The sequence below is a fragment of the Mytilus californianus genome, unplaced genomic scaffold, assembly GCF_021869535.1.
Source record: "Mytilus californianus isolate M0D057914Y unplaced genomic scaffold, xbMytCali1.0.p SCAF_3, whole genome shotgun sequence".
NCBI classification, from domain to species: Eukaryota; Metazoa; Mollusca; class Bivalvia; order Mytilida; family Mytilidae; genus Mytilus; species Mytilus californianus.
Window position 1 is genome coordinate 126,836,432 of NW_026262679.1, and position 16,680 is coordinate 126,853,111.

The window sequence follows — 16,680 nt, forward strand, 5'->3', positions numbered from 1 at the left end:
TCCTCAGTTTTGGTTTGTAACCCGGATTTGTTTTCTCTCAATCGATTTATGACTTTTGAACACCGGTATACTACTGTTGCATTTATTTAGTGTAAACATGTCACAAAAGTCCCCATAAATTTGGTCCATAGTAGAATTTCAATCCATTTGAGTGATACCTTTTCTGAAACCATTGACATTTATCTATCAAGAAGTCAAATAAAAATCATATACATTTTACCTCATGTTTCCATAAAATTGAATTGAAAAGTTCAAGGGTAAAATATTTCTTGGAACTACTACTATTATTTCGGGCTATGGACGGTACGGATGTGAAAATAAAGACTGCCAAACAGAAAAACATGCAAACATGCAAAAAATTTAGTGTTCATTTTTCTTCAGCTATCTAGAAATCTTTTTTATTGCACTAAAACTTTCCTATTTGAAAATTTCACCGCGGCCAAAATGCGAAACCAAACTAACTGTGTATTGGTTCTTTATCTATATCATATTAAATGTTGTCGTTTGAAATTTGCATGTAGTATTTTTCGCTGGACGTTTAAAAACTATCAGTCAATTATTAACAAACTGAAGTGTGTTCTCTCATTGCCTTGAAGTTTTATTTCATGAATTTTTCCCTTTTCACAAAAAAAAATATGAACAGAACATGCGTATATATATTAACAAATTATATCACTACTAAGATGCTTCTATTATTACTTTTCTATACTGGTATTATGTAGTCGTTGCAAATCACAAAATCTTGTTTTAATGGATTGTTTATGATAGAGCTGCAAGATATCTACTCGTAAGTACAGCAGCAGATATCAGAGTGTAGTAAGGCATATTATTGACTGCTTTCGGCTTATTTTTAGTAACTGCGAACATGCTTTGATCCTATTTCTTCTCCAATCTGATTAAAATTGAGATCTATCTTAACTAGCTTACTTGTCTTATATGAGCATAACGAAATCAGCGATCTACATTATGATCAGTTTGTTTTTGTTTTTTCTCTTTATTTTGATAGTTTAGTATGTGTTGATCTCGACTAGCCTCTTTGAGGTTTATTGTGTTATTGTGTTGCCTGTATTGCCTTTATTCATGTGCTTATGTTACCAAACAATAGAAGATATTTAAACAAAAATCACACAGCTGAAGACATTAAAACTATCCCGAAACAAAAAGAATTAATTATTGTCTATCTTAGAAACCTGTATGTTGACCTCTAGATGTTGACATCTCGATGTCTTTTTCTTTTTTTTTTCTGATGTTGGGTTGACGCATATCAGTGTAGAACGGCATGGTTTCATATCAGCGGGTTAAATACTTTGAGCTTTTTTTATAGCATGTTCTCTTATGTACTCTGATGGATATTAAAAGGGGGTTGAGATTTATGAAATCTAGTTATAAACTCTGACACGTACGTATGTGCCTCAGCTAAGCCATGAACTCACGGCATCTCTTTTCAATGACGCATATTCCAAGCCTCCTTTTATTGACATACACCACAAACCTCTTATGTCCTTTTATTGACATCTACCCGACATCTCCTTTAATTGTAGAATACCAACATCTCCTTTTATTGACGTATACCCGACATCTCCTTTTATTGACGTATACTCTACATATTTATTCTGATGTACACCCGACATGACACCTTTCTATTATTGAAGACTCTATGTTGCCCTCTTACTATTATTTGGTATTTTTTCGTTTTCTTGTTGTATCATTGAAGCATACCCACATTTCCTTTAAATCATTTTCCCTTCTATTAACGTATACCCTGTGTCTCCTTTATTGAAGTGTACCTACATCTCCTTTCTTGGTGTATTCCGACAAACCTTTTATTAACGCATGCTTACATCTAATATTGACGTATACCCAAGTTTTATTTTATTCATAAATATATTGAAATAATTCTGGCCAGTGCTACGGCACCGACTGTTTGTCTGTTCAATAGCTATGAAACCTAATTATCACAGATTGGTTTTCAATTCTATGGATTTTATCTTAACACAATGAAATATATTGAATACTAGGTTTACATGTATTCATCTACACTGTATATAAATAAAAGCAACAGTAGTATACCGCTGTTCAAAAGTCATAAATCGATTGAGAGAAAACAAATCCGGATTACAAACCAAAACCGAGGAGAACACATCAACTATAAGAGGAAAACAACGAAACAACAGAAACACTAAACTGCATCAAAAACAAACGACAACATACATAGAAACGGACTATTTGATAACAACTGCCATATTCCTGACTAGGTACAGGACATTTTAAGAAAAAATGGTGGGTTGAACATGGTTTTATGGCTAGCCAAACCTCTCGCTTATATGGCAATGTTAAAAAAAATATATATCGCTAAAATGACAACACTACACACTTTTCTAACTGTCCATTTGAACTACATGGTGGCAAGACAGTCTAACTTGTATTTATAAAACGAAGACATACCATTTAACTATTCTTTTTTTATTAATATAGAAACTGTTGACATTTAGATGTAAAATTTGGTGATATTTAAGTTGTCTTTATGATATATGAATGGTCCTTATTTGCTCAAAGCACTGTATTATTGCAAATACTATTTGTCTAATGAAATGTAAGTAAATAAACTGGAATCAGGTTCACAATGGAAAAAGAATAGGCTGTATCATTTTCTTTGCGCGAATCTAATGGAGCATGAAACCAGTGAATGTGCTCATAGTATGGACATAAAATGGAGGAACACCATCGGGGCCATGTTTCACTACTTCGACATGATCTCCTTTCTGAAGATGCACAATTTCACTATTGGAGGCGCAACCCATTTCTAGATGTTCTGCGTCTGCGTGTATAAGCATTTCATCATGGTCGTTGACGTGTAGTGCCATTTCCAAAATTGAGTCCTTCTTGGTGCATATTGTGACGCTGAAATAAAAGAAGCCTTCTTCGGGTGCTACGAATTTTCCAGTATCAGCATGGTACGCATGTCCTGAGTTTACTCTGACTTTATCAAAATGAGCTATTTCCTCTGCGACCATATTTTCTATTGGATGGGTCAGTTCAGCAGAAAATGCAACGTGATGAGATTTAAAGTATTCAACTTCATCATGCAGCTTTTTTATTTCATGATGAAGATCATCAATTTCGTGCGTGTTATGGTCTGTATGGTTTTCAACTTCTAAAAAATAAATACAGTATGTTGTTAATATTGTTGTATTAATGATTACTGTTCTAAATAAACCGCATACAGTTATTGTATTACATATATGTAAAGTGAAAATGTCTTTTTTTGTTGATTGTCTTTTCGCCGTTTTTCTTTTTTGCTATGACATTTTCAGTTGTCTTCGACTTATGGGTTTGAATATCCCTTAATTTCTTTCGCCTCCCTTTTACCGACATAAGTCTAACATTTAGAGAAGATTATTTTTGGACTCAAACAAACTTTTAAGTAAATGTCATGTATACCAGTTTTGCTTTTGAATAGAAGCTTTCTTATAAAGATATGCATCAGGGTACATACGACAATGGTACAGCAACCTAACGATTATATCTAAAACATCATAACATTTAAAATTTTGTTTGTAGTGTATCTACAAGTAGGAAACAAACACAATACAATGAAGGTAAATGGCCGTTATATCAAATGAATAACGCGTGTATTGTTGATATTGACAAATAATGTACTTTTGATATTGATTGAAAACAGATTATACTGTGCGTTTGAATTACGCATTTCATATTAATAGGTTGTTAACCATTTTGTTTTGATCGGTTTTGCCGGAAAATATATAGCTTTGCTTTGCCATATGTTAACGAAACAGAGGTTAAAACAGTGAATATTTTGAAAAGTTTGTTTTTTTAATTTAGTTTTAATTTTATGACACGATAAAAATCATCGTAAAAAAGAAAACTAGAGACAGCTAGTGATTCACAAGGAGAGTTAAATGAGCGAAATTGACTGTGAATTGAACAGGAAAATAGAGCGCAGTATAACAAAAAATTATACACGAGGAACTTTAGAGTTGGTTGACCGTTATGGAATAACCGTTTCACAGATGATATCGGATATGTTCCTTATGTCGTAACTACAATACTCTTCCCTTTTCACGAATGTGACCTACCGAATTAGACTACTCACCGGATTTGTAATAACATAAGCAACGCGACGGGTGCCACATGTGGAACAGGATCTGCTTACCCTTCCGGAGCACCTGAGATCACCCCCAGTTTTTGGTGGGGTTCGTGTTGCTTAGTCTTTAGTTTTCTATGTTGTGTCATATGTACTATTATTTTTCTGTTTGTCTTTTTTGTTTGGCCATGGCGTTGTCAGTTTTTTTTCGATCTATGATTTTGACTGTCCCTCTGGTATCTTTCGCCCCTCTTTTACAGCTCAGAGTGAACGAACATATTTTGAAATTCAATAGGACCCATAGAGCCTTATCTCCTAAAGTTAGCAAACGTATACTATGAAATTATCAAGACAAGGAGGGCAATGTCACCTTAAGTTACGTATTCTCTGAAATTGACAAGACCAGGAGAACTATATCCCATAAAGTTACCGAACGTATACTCTGATATTAACAAGGATATGTACAGCTATATCACCTTAAGTTACCGAACGCATAGTCAGAAATTAAAAGGACAGCATTATATATAACCATAAGTTAGCAAATACATACTATGAAATTAAAACGGATAAGGGGGGCTATATACCAGAAAATTACCGAACACATACTCAGAAATTAACAAGGACAAAGAAGGTCAAATGATCAAAAGTTACCGAAACATACTCTGAAATAACCAAGGACATGGAGAGCTATGTAACCGAAAGTTAAGGAACACATACTTTGAAATGAACAAAGACATGGAGAGCTATGTAACCTAGAGTAAACGAACATACTGTTAAATTTATAAGGATATAAAGACATAAAACCTAGAGTGACCGAAAGTATTCAGGAATTTCACCATTACTAAGAGGGAGAAATGTATAGTGGCTTTATAACTTTGTACGTAATAACTATATTTACTCCTTAGACAAAGACATCAAAACAAAAAATTAACTAACAGAATCAGTAGGCCAAACATGTGTCGTTGTAAAATATACGAACTTCGTGCGTTGTGAAGGTCCATTCAGTGATAAATTACTATTATTGATATCTTTTAATTTTAAGGAATGTTCAACTAGTGTATACTACCATGAACAATGTCTCTAGCTTGTGGTTTTATTTTTAAAAAATACACGAACATAAAGTTCAGGTGTGATTACAACATATTTTCTACAACATGCATATTTCAAAAACTGCACTAAATATCCATTATTTAAAGTAGATTATTTTTACGCAAGTTTACTGAATTTTTAGATGACTATCACCATCTTAAACAAGACTTCACAGAAATTAAAACTTTAAAGACATTTTCCAAAGGTATTCCCCTTCTACTTTGTTATAAATTGAGACGGGGGAATATATTACCCCAATACAAAATATAGTATCATAATAATTGATACAGAGAAATTATTATCGCAATAACATGGGCGGGGAATGAATTGACATTTATAGTTGTCAAACGTATAAGGGCAAAATTCCAAACTACTTAAACAAAAATAAAATTATGATAATTATAAAACAAATTTATATTTTTCAAAGACTTGTAATGGTGTAAATACGAATGCAGTTTTCAAAATTTAACATTTAATCATTCTGTGCGACTCTTTGATTTTCTAATGATACAAAATATTTTAATAACCTATACATCTTTTCTGATATCTGTTTTGTGGCCTTCTGATGTAAATGTTGAGACCAGACTATTTAAAACAAAACTTGTTTCTTTATGAAATAATTTCTTACCGTGAACCTCCTCTTGAATTTCATGATGGATGTACTTTTTAAGGTCTGCATTGAGTGATGTCAAGTCGAATTCGGCCTTAAGGAAAGCGTCGTGATGGCCAACTATCGGGGCATCGTGGTGTTCATCGTGATGCTCATCTTGGTGTTCATCGTGGTGTGGTTCTTCAACGGGATTACACGACCCATGGTCAAACAAACTGATAACGCAAAACAGCACCAGGAATGAAATGTGGTAACGAGCCATTCTAACACAGGTTTAGACTGATGTAAATGTTGTAGTAGGTAAACGTCGACTGTCGTTTGTAACTGATTTCATTTGAATTTCATTTTTATACTAATGTGTCAAGGCGCATGGGCATGCCCGAATTAACAGTCCAGAATTTGGAACATCGAAACAAAGAAAGAAAAACTGCATCGGCAGCATTTAATTGCCAGTTTTACGAAGTTTATACAAGATTTATCTGTATTTTTTAAAAGGAAACCCTGACAAATATATTAATTCAGAGTGCAACTAGGTTTTGAAACGTGGATGTATGCCAAGGTTATATGCATTTTAAAATTGAGTGCAGTGTGACATGGGGAGAGGATAATTGAATTCTACATTTACTTGATAAAAAATGATAGATACATATGTACTTTGGTTTTGTTACGCAAGCACATTCGACAGATTAATATTATGTCAGCATTTTTTAGCTACTTAGAGAAATTTTAGATTAACCGACATTACTAAGGACAAATATCTACAAAGAATTACCGAAAGTCGGTTAAAAAGTTGTTTCAGTTACGTGGTAAGTTCTATATCGAACTTATAATACACCAGGGAACGATGAACTATTTTGCTTTACTCCTTTATATATATGCCTAACATGTCTGAACTTTTTAATGTTTCATTTCAATGTATAAAAAAAATGTTTTTCTGTTACAAATCATGATGTATTGTTTTATGTGTACATGTCATGCTGCCCATCATATTCTTATTCTTATGCCTATGTAAATATATATAAGAAAAAGTTTGTGTAGTATAAGAATTGTAAGCCCAAATGTGAAAGCACTATATAGAATAATTGTATTTATAGGTACATACATCAAACTGTTTTGATTCGAGTGCCACTGCTGGGTATTTGTTTGACAAAACGTGCGACTGGCTTTACAAATTATAAGCTTGTTATCTTTGCTGAGTTTTTACAACCACTGGGTGGATGTCACTGGACTATTCATCCACGAGGGTATCACAATAGTCACCACTTCTGTGTTGACATGAAATATCAATGAAACGGTCATTTTCTGTAAATTAGGTACAAAATTTGAATCATTCGGAACACTCAGGTATTTATTTCTACCCACAGCCATACTTCGCAGTTTTTTTGGACAACTTTTCGATATTTTTGATTTTCAATGCTCTACAACTTTGTATTTAATTTGGTCTTCAAGCTGATTCTAGAATCACTGATGAGTCTTACGTAGACAAACAAAACTTAACAAATTATAAGCCTGGTATTTTTGATCGAGTTTTTACATACTACTGTAGCATATTGAAATCAGCTGAAAATAATAGGAAAACGAGATATGTTTCTCATACTAGAAAATAACACACTACAAATTTGGGATTGCCCATGCGCCTTGACACATTTGTATAAAATTGAAATTCAAATGAAATCGGATACAAACGACTGTCGACGTTTGCCTGCTACAACATCTACATCAGTTTTAACCTGTGTTTGAATGGCTCGTTACCACATTTCATTCCTGGTGCTGTTTTGCGTTATCAGTTTATTTGAACAGGGATCAACTAATCCCGTTGAAGAACCACACCACGATGCCCCGATAATAGGCCATCACAAAGCTTTACTTAAGGCCAAATTTGACTTGACATCACTCAATGGTCAGCTAAAAAATTACGTTCATCGTGACGTTAAAGAGGAGTTTCACGGTAAGACATTATTTAAATAAGAAACAATATTACAAGATATAAAATTTATACATTTGGCGCTTGATGTCTCTTTCGTTTTTGAATACTCTTGTCACAACATTTACATCAGAACGTCACATAACAGATATTAAAAAAGACGTATAGGTTATTGACATGTTATTTATTATTAGAAAACCAAAAAGTCATACAGAATGATTAAATGTTCAATTTAAAAACTGCATTCATAGTATCACCATCACAGGCCTTTGAAAGATATTAAATTTGTTTAAAACTATCATAATTTTATTTTTGTTTCGAATTTTGCACTCAAAACATTTGCAAAATACCACACATAGGTGATTATTTATACCCCGCCTCGATTATTGTGATACTAATTTATCTTTATCAATTATTATGATAATACATTTGCCGTCTAAATTATTGGGATAATATATTTCCTGTCTCAAATTATAGTAAAGTAAAAGGGAGATTTACTTGGAAAATGTCTTTATTTTTAGTCCCCTATCGACGAAGTCGAAAGGGACGTTAGGTTTGCACTCCGTCCGTCTGTCTGTCCATCAGTCCGGAAAACCAGTTTTTCAAACCTTTTTTCTTCATGCTTGAAGATATTGATTTGATAATTGGTTTATAGTTTTATCATGACAAGTTACAGATCAAATTCAAATTTTGTTCCGGGTTGATGATTTTGTGCAGAGTTACAGTCCTTTAAATTCACTCAAATAATCAGTATTCCTCACTTTTTCGTCATGCTTGAAGATATCAACTTGATATTTGTTATATAGTTTACGCCATGACAATTTATAGACCAAGTTAGCATTTTGTTCTAGTACAATGAATTTTTAACCGGTAGGGGACTATGTATTGCCATGCAATACTCAAGGGACATTCAAACTCATCAGTCGAAAATAAACTGACAACGCCATGGCTAAAAAAGGACCAACCGACAAACAATAGTACATAAAACACAACATAGAAAACTAAAGACTGAGCAACACAAACCCCACCAAAAACTGGGGGTGATCTTAGGTGCTCCGGAAGGGTAAGCAGATTCTGCTCCACATGTGGCACCCGTCGTGTTGCTCATGTTAGAACAAACTGATTTAAATAATGGGTTTTCAGTACAGTTTTTGTCTCATGGTTCATTGGTCAATGTTAAGTTTTTGTGTTTTGATCTGTTTTTCAAGTACTATGAGCAATAGGTCTACTATATTTGGTGTATGTAATGCTTGTAAGGTGTACATGTCGGTCTAACCGGTACCATCAGACCTTGACCTCATTTTCATGATTCATTGATCAATGTCAAGTTTATGTGCTTTGGTCTGTTTTTCAAATACTAATAGCAATAGGTCAGCTATATTTGGTGCATGGAATAATTGTAAGGTGTACATGTCTGTGTGGCATTTATCATCTGACCGTAAGAAATAATTATTAGTTGTACATATCTGTCTGCCTGGATTTACCTGACCTTGACCTCATTGTCATGGATCTTTAGAAATGTTAAGTTTATGTGATACTTGTAGTTAAACCTTTATCTTTAAGACTTTCAACAAAAAACCAATGGTCAGTAAAGCAGGCGAGACATTTCAGTGTGTGCACTCTTGGTTAAAATATGCTTGCTGTAGAAAATATGCTGTGGTCTACTCTTAAATTAACGTTCGCTTATTTATTTAAACCACAATTAAAGACATTGTTCATAGTAGAATACTAGTTCATTCCTTGTAAGGTGTTCATGTCTGTCTGGCATTTATCATCTGACCTTGAATTCATTTTCATGGTTCATTAGTCAATGTTAAGTTTTTGTGATTTGGTCTGTTTTTGCATTAACCGTAAGCAATAGGTCAACTATATATGGTATATGAAATAATTGTTAGGTGTACAGATCTGTCTGACAGGATTTACTTGACCTTGACCTCATTGTCATGGATCTTTAAAAATGTTACGTTCATGTTATACTTGTAGTATAACCTTTATCGTTAAGACTTTGAACAAAAAATCAATGGTCATTAAAGCAGGCGAGACATTTCAGTGTGTCCACTCTTGTTTAAAATATGCATGCTGTAGAAATATGATGTGGTCCACTCTTAAATTTTCGTTCGATTATTTATTTAAACCATAGCTAAAGACATTGTTCATAGTTAAAATGCAAAAAATAATGATAGTAATTTATGTCATGTATCACTGAATAAAACTTCACAAGGCACGTAAATTTCATTTCAACACATATTCGGCCTAATGTTTCTGTAAACACATGTTTTTGTTTTGATGCCTCTGCCTAAGGACTAAAGATAATTATTGCGTACAATGTTATAAAGCTTTTCTTTAAATTGCTCCCTCTTTGTAATAGTGAAATCTCGGAATATGTTTGGTCACTCTAGGTTTTATGTCTTCATATCCTTGTAAATTTCACAGTATGTTCGTTTACCTTAGGTGACATAGCTCAATGTCTTTGTTCATTTCAGAGTATGTGTTCGGTAACTTTCGTTTACATAGCTCTCCATGTCCTTGCTATTTTAACAAGTTTCAGTTACTTACCTTGTCCTTGTTAATTTCAGAGTACTTGTTCTGTAACTTTCAGTTTTTAGCTCTCCTTGTCCTTGTTTATTTCAGAGTATGAGTTCTGTAACTTTCAGTTTTTAGCTCTCCTTGTCCTTGTTAATTTCAGAGTATGTGTTCTGTAACTTTCAGTTTTTAGCTCTCCTTGTCCTTGTTAATTTCAGAGTATGTGTTCTGTAACTTTCAGTTTTTAGCTCTCCTTGTCCTTGTTTATTTCAGAGTATGTGTTCTGTAACTTTCAGTTTTTAGCTCTCCTTGTCCTTGTTTTTTTCAGAGTATGTGTTCTGTAACTTTCAGTTTTTAACTCTCCTTGTCCTTGTTTATTTCAGAGTATGTGTTCTGTAACTCTCGGTTTTTAGCTCTCATTGTCCTTGTTCATTTCATAGTACTTGTTCTGTAACTTTCAGTTTTTAGCTCTCCTTGTCCTTGTTTATTTCAGAGTATGAGTTCTGTAACTTTCAGTTTTTAGCTCTCCTTGTCCTTGTTAATTGCAGAGTATGTGTTCTGTAACTTTCAGTTTTTAGCTCTCCTTGTCCTTGTTAATTTCAGAGTATGTGTTCTGTAACTTTCAGTTTTTAGCTCTCCTTGTCCTTGTTTATTTCAGAGTATGTGTTCTGTAACTTTCAGTTTTTAGCTCTCCTTGTCCTTGTTTTTTTCAGAGTATGTGTTCTGTAACTTTCAGTTTTTAGCTCTCCTTGTCCTTGTTTATTTCAGAGTAACTTTCAGTTTTTAGTTCTCTTTGTCCTTGTTTATTTCAGAGTATGTGTTCTGTAACTTTCAGTTTTTAGCTCTCCTTGTCCTTGTTTATTTCAGAGTATGTGTTCTGTAACTTTCAGTTTTTAGCTCTCCTTGTCCTTGTTTATTTCAGAGTATGTGTTCTGTAACTCTCGGTTTTTAGCTCTCATTGTCCTTGTTCATTTCAGAGTATGTGTTCTGTAACTTTCAGTTTTAAGCTCTCCTTGTCCTTGTTTATTTCAGAGTATGTGTTCTGTAACTTTCAGTTTTTAGCTCTCCTTGTCCTTGTTTATTTCAGAGTAACTTTCAGTTTTTAGCTCTCCTTGTCCTTGTTAATTTCAGAGTATGTGTTCTGTAACTTTCAGTTTTTAGCTCTCCTTGTCCTTGTTAATTTCAGAGTATGTGTTCTGTAACTTTCAGTTTTTAGCTCTCCTTGTCCTTGTTTATTTCAGAGTATGTGTTCTGTAACTTTCAGTTTTTAGCTCTTCTTGTCCTTGTTAATTTCAGAGTATGTGTACGGTAACTTTCAGTTTTTAGCTGTCCTTGTCCTTGTTAATTTCAGAGTATGTGTACGGTAACTTTTGGAAACATACCTCTCTATGTCCAGTTTATTTTCAGCAAGTTTCGGTTATTTGTCCTTCCTTTGTCCTTGTTATAGTCTTCGTGTCCTAGTAAATTTCAGTTTTCGATTAACTTTCAGTTATACAACTCTCTATACTCATTTCTTAGTGTTGTGTCATTTAAGGTTATCAATTTTCATTGTGAATCTCTGGCTGTATAAAGTTTTTAATTATACGATGATTTCATGTTTTTTTATCGTGTCATTAAATGAAATTACAAACATTTTCTGCAAACTTTTCAAAATCTTCACTGTTTTAACCTTTGTCACCTTTACAATATGGCAAGGTAAAGCTATGTTTTTTCGTCAATATCGATCAAAACAAAATGGTTAACATTAACTATGACATACGTAATTTCAACGCAAAAATATACCTTGACCTTTAATCTGCTTTTAATACAATATCAAAAATGAATTATTTGTCTATACCAAAAATACACGCGTTGTTCTTTTGATATAAAGGTCCTAATTTTATTATTTTTTCCCTTCCTGTTCATACACTGCAAACAAAATTCTCATTGAAAGAATATGCTATGATGTTTGAGATATTGTCGTCCGGTTTCTGTCCCATTGATATATATATACCCTGATGCACATCTTTGAAGAATGTTTCTATTCAAAAGCAAAACCGGTATATATGACATTAGCTGAAAATTTTGTTTGAGTTTAAAAATGATTTTCTCTCAATGTTTAACTTGTATCAGCAAAAGAGAGGCAAAAGATACCAAAGAGAGGCGAAAGATACCAAACGAATATTCAAACTCGTAAGTCGAAGACAAACTGACAATGTCATGGCAAAACAAAAACAACGAAAAGAAAAACAAGTCTAAAATAAGCTATTTTCTCTTGACATACTTGTAATACAATAACTGTAATAATAAGTCTGTATGCGGTTTACTTAGTAAAGTACCCATCAATGCTGCAATATTAACAACAGACTGTATCTATTTTTTAGAAGTTGAAAACCATACAAATCATAACACGCACGAAATTGAGGAACTACATCATGAAATAGAACAGCTGCATAAGGAAGTTGAATATTTAAAAACTCACCACGTTGCATTTTCTGCTGAACTGACCCATCCAATAGAAAATATGGTCGCAGACGAAGTAGTTCATTTTGATAAAGTCAGAGTAAACTCTGGAGGTTCTTACTGTGCTGATACTGGAAAATTTGTAGCAGAAGAAGAAGGCTTCTTTTATTTCAGTGTCACAATATGCACCAAGAAGGACTCCATTGTGGAAATGGCACTACACGTCGAGGACCATGATGAAATGATTATATTTGCCGACGCAGAACATCTAGAATTGGGTTGCGCCTCAAATAGTGAAATTGTCCATCTTCAGAAAGGAGATCATGTCGAAGTAGTGAAACATGGCTCTGATGGTGTTCCTCCGTTTTATGTCCATTCTATGAGCACATTCACTGGTTTCATGCTTCATTAAAGTCGCATAAAGAAAATGAAACGGACTTTTCTTTTTTCCATTGTGAACCTGATTCAAATTAAATTTACTTTCATTTCATTACAAATTACAAATAGTACTTGCAATAATACAGTGCTTTGGACAAACAATGACCACTCATATATCATAAAGACAACTTAAATATCACCAAATTTTACATCTAAATGTCAACAGTTTCTATATTAATAAAAAAAAGAATAGTTAAATAGTATGTCTTCTTTTTATAAATACATGTCTTGCTACGATGTAGTTCAAGTATATAGTAAGAGAATACAGTGTAGGTTAATACCTGTTCACCTAGTAATCAATATATTTCATTGTTTGAAGTTAGTCAATGAACATTCAGTTTCTTAGCTATTCACCAGGCAAACAGTCAGTGCCTTAGCACTGGCCAAGATTTATTCCAAACATAAAAAAAAAACTTGGGTATACGTCTATATGAGATGTGGGCATGCGTCAATATGAGATGTGGGCATTCGTCAATATGAGATGTGGGCATGCATCAATATGAGATGTATGGGCATGAGTCGATATGAGATGTGGGCATGCGTAATATGAGATTTTTGGCATGCATCAATATAAGGTTTTGTCTGTATACAACAAGAAAGGAGATGTAAGTAAATAGAAGGGAAAATAAAAAGGAGATGTGGATATGCTTCAATGGCACAGCAATAAAACGACAACAGTTGTCATGTCGGGTGTAAATTAGTAAAAAGAGATGTAGAGAATACTTCAAGTACAAGTGATGTGGGGTAAATGTGAATATAAGTAGACTTGGGGTATACGTTAGAAAAGATTTAAGGTAAATGTCAATAAAAGGAGATGTCGATTTATACGTACATCCAAAAAGTTATAGGGTATAAGTCTACAAGAAATCTGGGGTATAGATCAATAAGATATGTAGGGTATATGTCTATAAGAGATGTGGGTATACTTTCAATAAAAGGAGATGTCGGGTAGATGACAATAAAAAGACATATGAGGTTTACTTCAAAAAGGGAGATGTCGGGTGTATTTAAGTAAAAGGTGACGTGAGTTATACACCATTGAAATGAGATGTCGGGTGTTTGTCAATAAAAGTATTTGTTTAGTATGTGTGACTATAAGGCGACGTCGTATACGTTAGAGAAGATTTGTGGTATATATAAAAATAAGAAGATGTGGTATGATTGCCAATGAGACAAATCTCCATAAGAGGCCAAATGACATAGAAATTAACAACTATAGGTCACCTTACGGTCTTCAACAATGACCAAAGCCCATACCGCATAGTCAGCTATAAAAAGCCCTGAAATGACAAATGTAAAACAATTCAAACGAGAAAAATAACGGCCTAATAATGTCAATCAAAGGAGATGTCTTGTTTTACGTCAATAAAAGAAATATGGGGTATACGTCAATAAAAGAAATATGGGGTATACGTCAATAAAAGAAATATGGGGTATACGTCAATAAAAGATTTTGGTTTACCTCATTAAATGGAGATAGAAGGTTTATATCAATAAAAGAAAATATGATGTATACGTTAATAAAAGGCATGGAATAGTGTCATTGAAAAGAGATGTCGGAACAAAGTTCCTGGCTTAGCTCAGGCACATAAGTTTGTGTCGGGGTTAACTCATAAATCTCAACCCTCTTTTAATTTCCATCGGTTACAAAGGGTACATAAACACATGCTATAAATATCACTACAGGATAATTGCTTAAGTATATAATAAAGGTATATTATATATTTAAAACACAAGCACAAACAAAACAATGATAAACAATACAATAATATCAGGATAATCTCAGTTACTTAAACCTAGCTCAAAGTATAAAACCCGCTCATATGAAACCTTGCCGTCCTACACTCATATGCAGAAACCCAACACACATAATGAATGAAAGACATCTAGATGTCAACATCTGGAGGTCAACATACAGGTTTCACAGATAGACAATATTCAATTCTTCTTGTGTCGGGATAGCTTTAATGTCTGAATCAGCAGTGTAATTTTCGTTTAGATATCTTCTTTTTTTTCCTAACCAAAGCACATGGATAAAATCAATAAACACAACATAATAAACCTCAAAGAGCTAGTCGAAATCAACACATACTAAATACTTGACACGCTCCAGTATTAAAATGAAAGAGAAACAACAATCTAAAGATAGTATTACATCTCTGATTTTGTTATGCTTCTATAAGACGATAATACGATAGATCTGAATTTTAATAAAATTGTAGAAAAAAAAGCATGTTTGCTGCTACTAAAAACAAGCCCATAGCATTTAATACTATGCCTTACTACACTCTGATATCTGCTGATTTACTTCCGAGTTAATTTGTTACTCGATTATAAGCAATGCATTAAAACGATTTTGTGCTTTGTAATGAGTACAGAATACAAGTATAGAAAAACAAATGATAGAACCATCTTAGTAGTGTTCTAATCTGTTTATATATATGTCAGAAAATGTTCATGTTGTAAGAGATGGAAACTTAAATTCACTAGGATTATGTAAGTAACATAATACAGGTCATTCGGAGAAAAAAATAATTCAGAAGCCTATAAAAAGGACCAACCAGCAAATTTACAAAGATGATGTATATATATTATTAGTTACATGGTGTGTTAGTGACCTAATACGGTATATATGGGGTCAGTAAATTCGATATGGGGTAAGAGCGAAGCTCGAATCCCCATATGGAATTTTCTGAACCCATATATATCGTATTAGGTCACTAGCACACCGTGTAACGAATTTATCTTGCCGACTATCTTCACATGTGGTATTTTGACTAGCGACCTATCAAAGTGATTTTAAAGTCTTCAATACTTAGTATTAAGATCTTACTTCCATTTGTCTATACAGAAAACAAATGCCCACAATAACAACGTTTTAGCTTTAAATTTGTTTTATGAATTTATTTCAATCGTTCATTACATGTATCAATTTCTTCGTCTGTTGAAACCTTTCAGATTTCTTTTTTTGTTTTGAAAGGGAAGTAACTCCTTAATACCAACAATAACAACTTGTTAGCTTTAATTATATTTTATGAATTTATTTCAATCTTTCATCATCAATTTCTTCGTCTGTTGAAACCTTTCAGATTTTTCCTCAACACCGTGTTGTTTTTATAAAGGGTCGTGCCATCTTTTTTGTTTTGAAGGGGAAGTAACTCCTTACTAACCCCATATGGTAACTAACCATGTATGGTAACTAACCCTATATTTTTAGGACACCCTATATCAAATATACATAGTCACCACATGTAGTCCTTTAACCAATCATATCCCTATAAATCTATAGGAGGTAAGATAAATATATATATATATAAAGATCTAAGACCTCCAAAACATGTCGCTAGTGAGCTGAGAATCAAACACATAGTTTCTGTTAACCAATTCTTGATGCTGACCGTAAAACTTGTGATGTATCGATTTAGTTCCTCCTCATAACTCTGTTGGGACACTTTTTGTGAAAGAAGCAAACCCTATTAATGAAGTCGATACAGTGTGAAGATGAACGAGCATAACGTATGTATTGAGATATATGAACGACATACGATG

General features: G+C 33.3%; 2 protein-coding genes across 2 annotated transcripts; one reads left to right on the forward strand and one right to left on the reverse strand.

Moving 5' to 3' along the window:
- Positions 1-2,446: 2,446 nt before the first annotated feature.
- Positions 2,447-6,135, reverse strand: LOC127736129 (heavy metal-binding protein HIP). The gene is made up of 2 exons (XM_052246683.1): positions 5,823-6,135; positions 2,447-3,154 (listed from the first exon to the last, which is right to left on the reverse strand). The coding sequence occupies exons 1-2, from the start codon at positions 6,064-6,066 to the stop codon at positions 2,664-2,666; spliced, it is 735 nt and encodes a 244-aa protein (XP_052102643.1). The 5' UTR covers positions 6,067-6,135; the 3' UTR covers positions 2,447-2,663.
- Positions 6,136-7,467: 1,332 nt separating this feature from the next.
- LOC127736139 (heavy metal-binding protein HIP-like) lies at positions 7,468-13,329 on the forward strand. Its single transcript, XM_052246687.1, has 2 exons — positions 7,468-7,752; positions 12,615-13,329. The coding sequence occupies exons 1-2, from the start codon at positions 7,545-7,547 to the stop codon at positions 13,103-13,105; spliced, it is 699 nt and encodes a 232-aa protein (XP_052102647.1). The 5' UTR covers positions 7,468-7,544; the 3' UTR covers positions 13,106-13,329.
- The last annotated feature ends 3,351 nt before the right edge of the window (positions 13,330-16,680 follow it).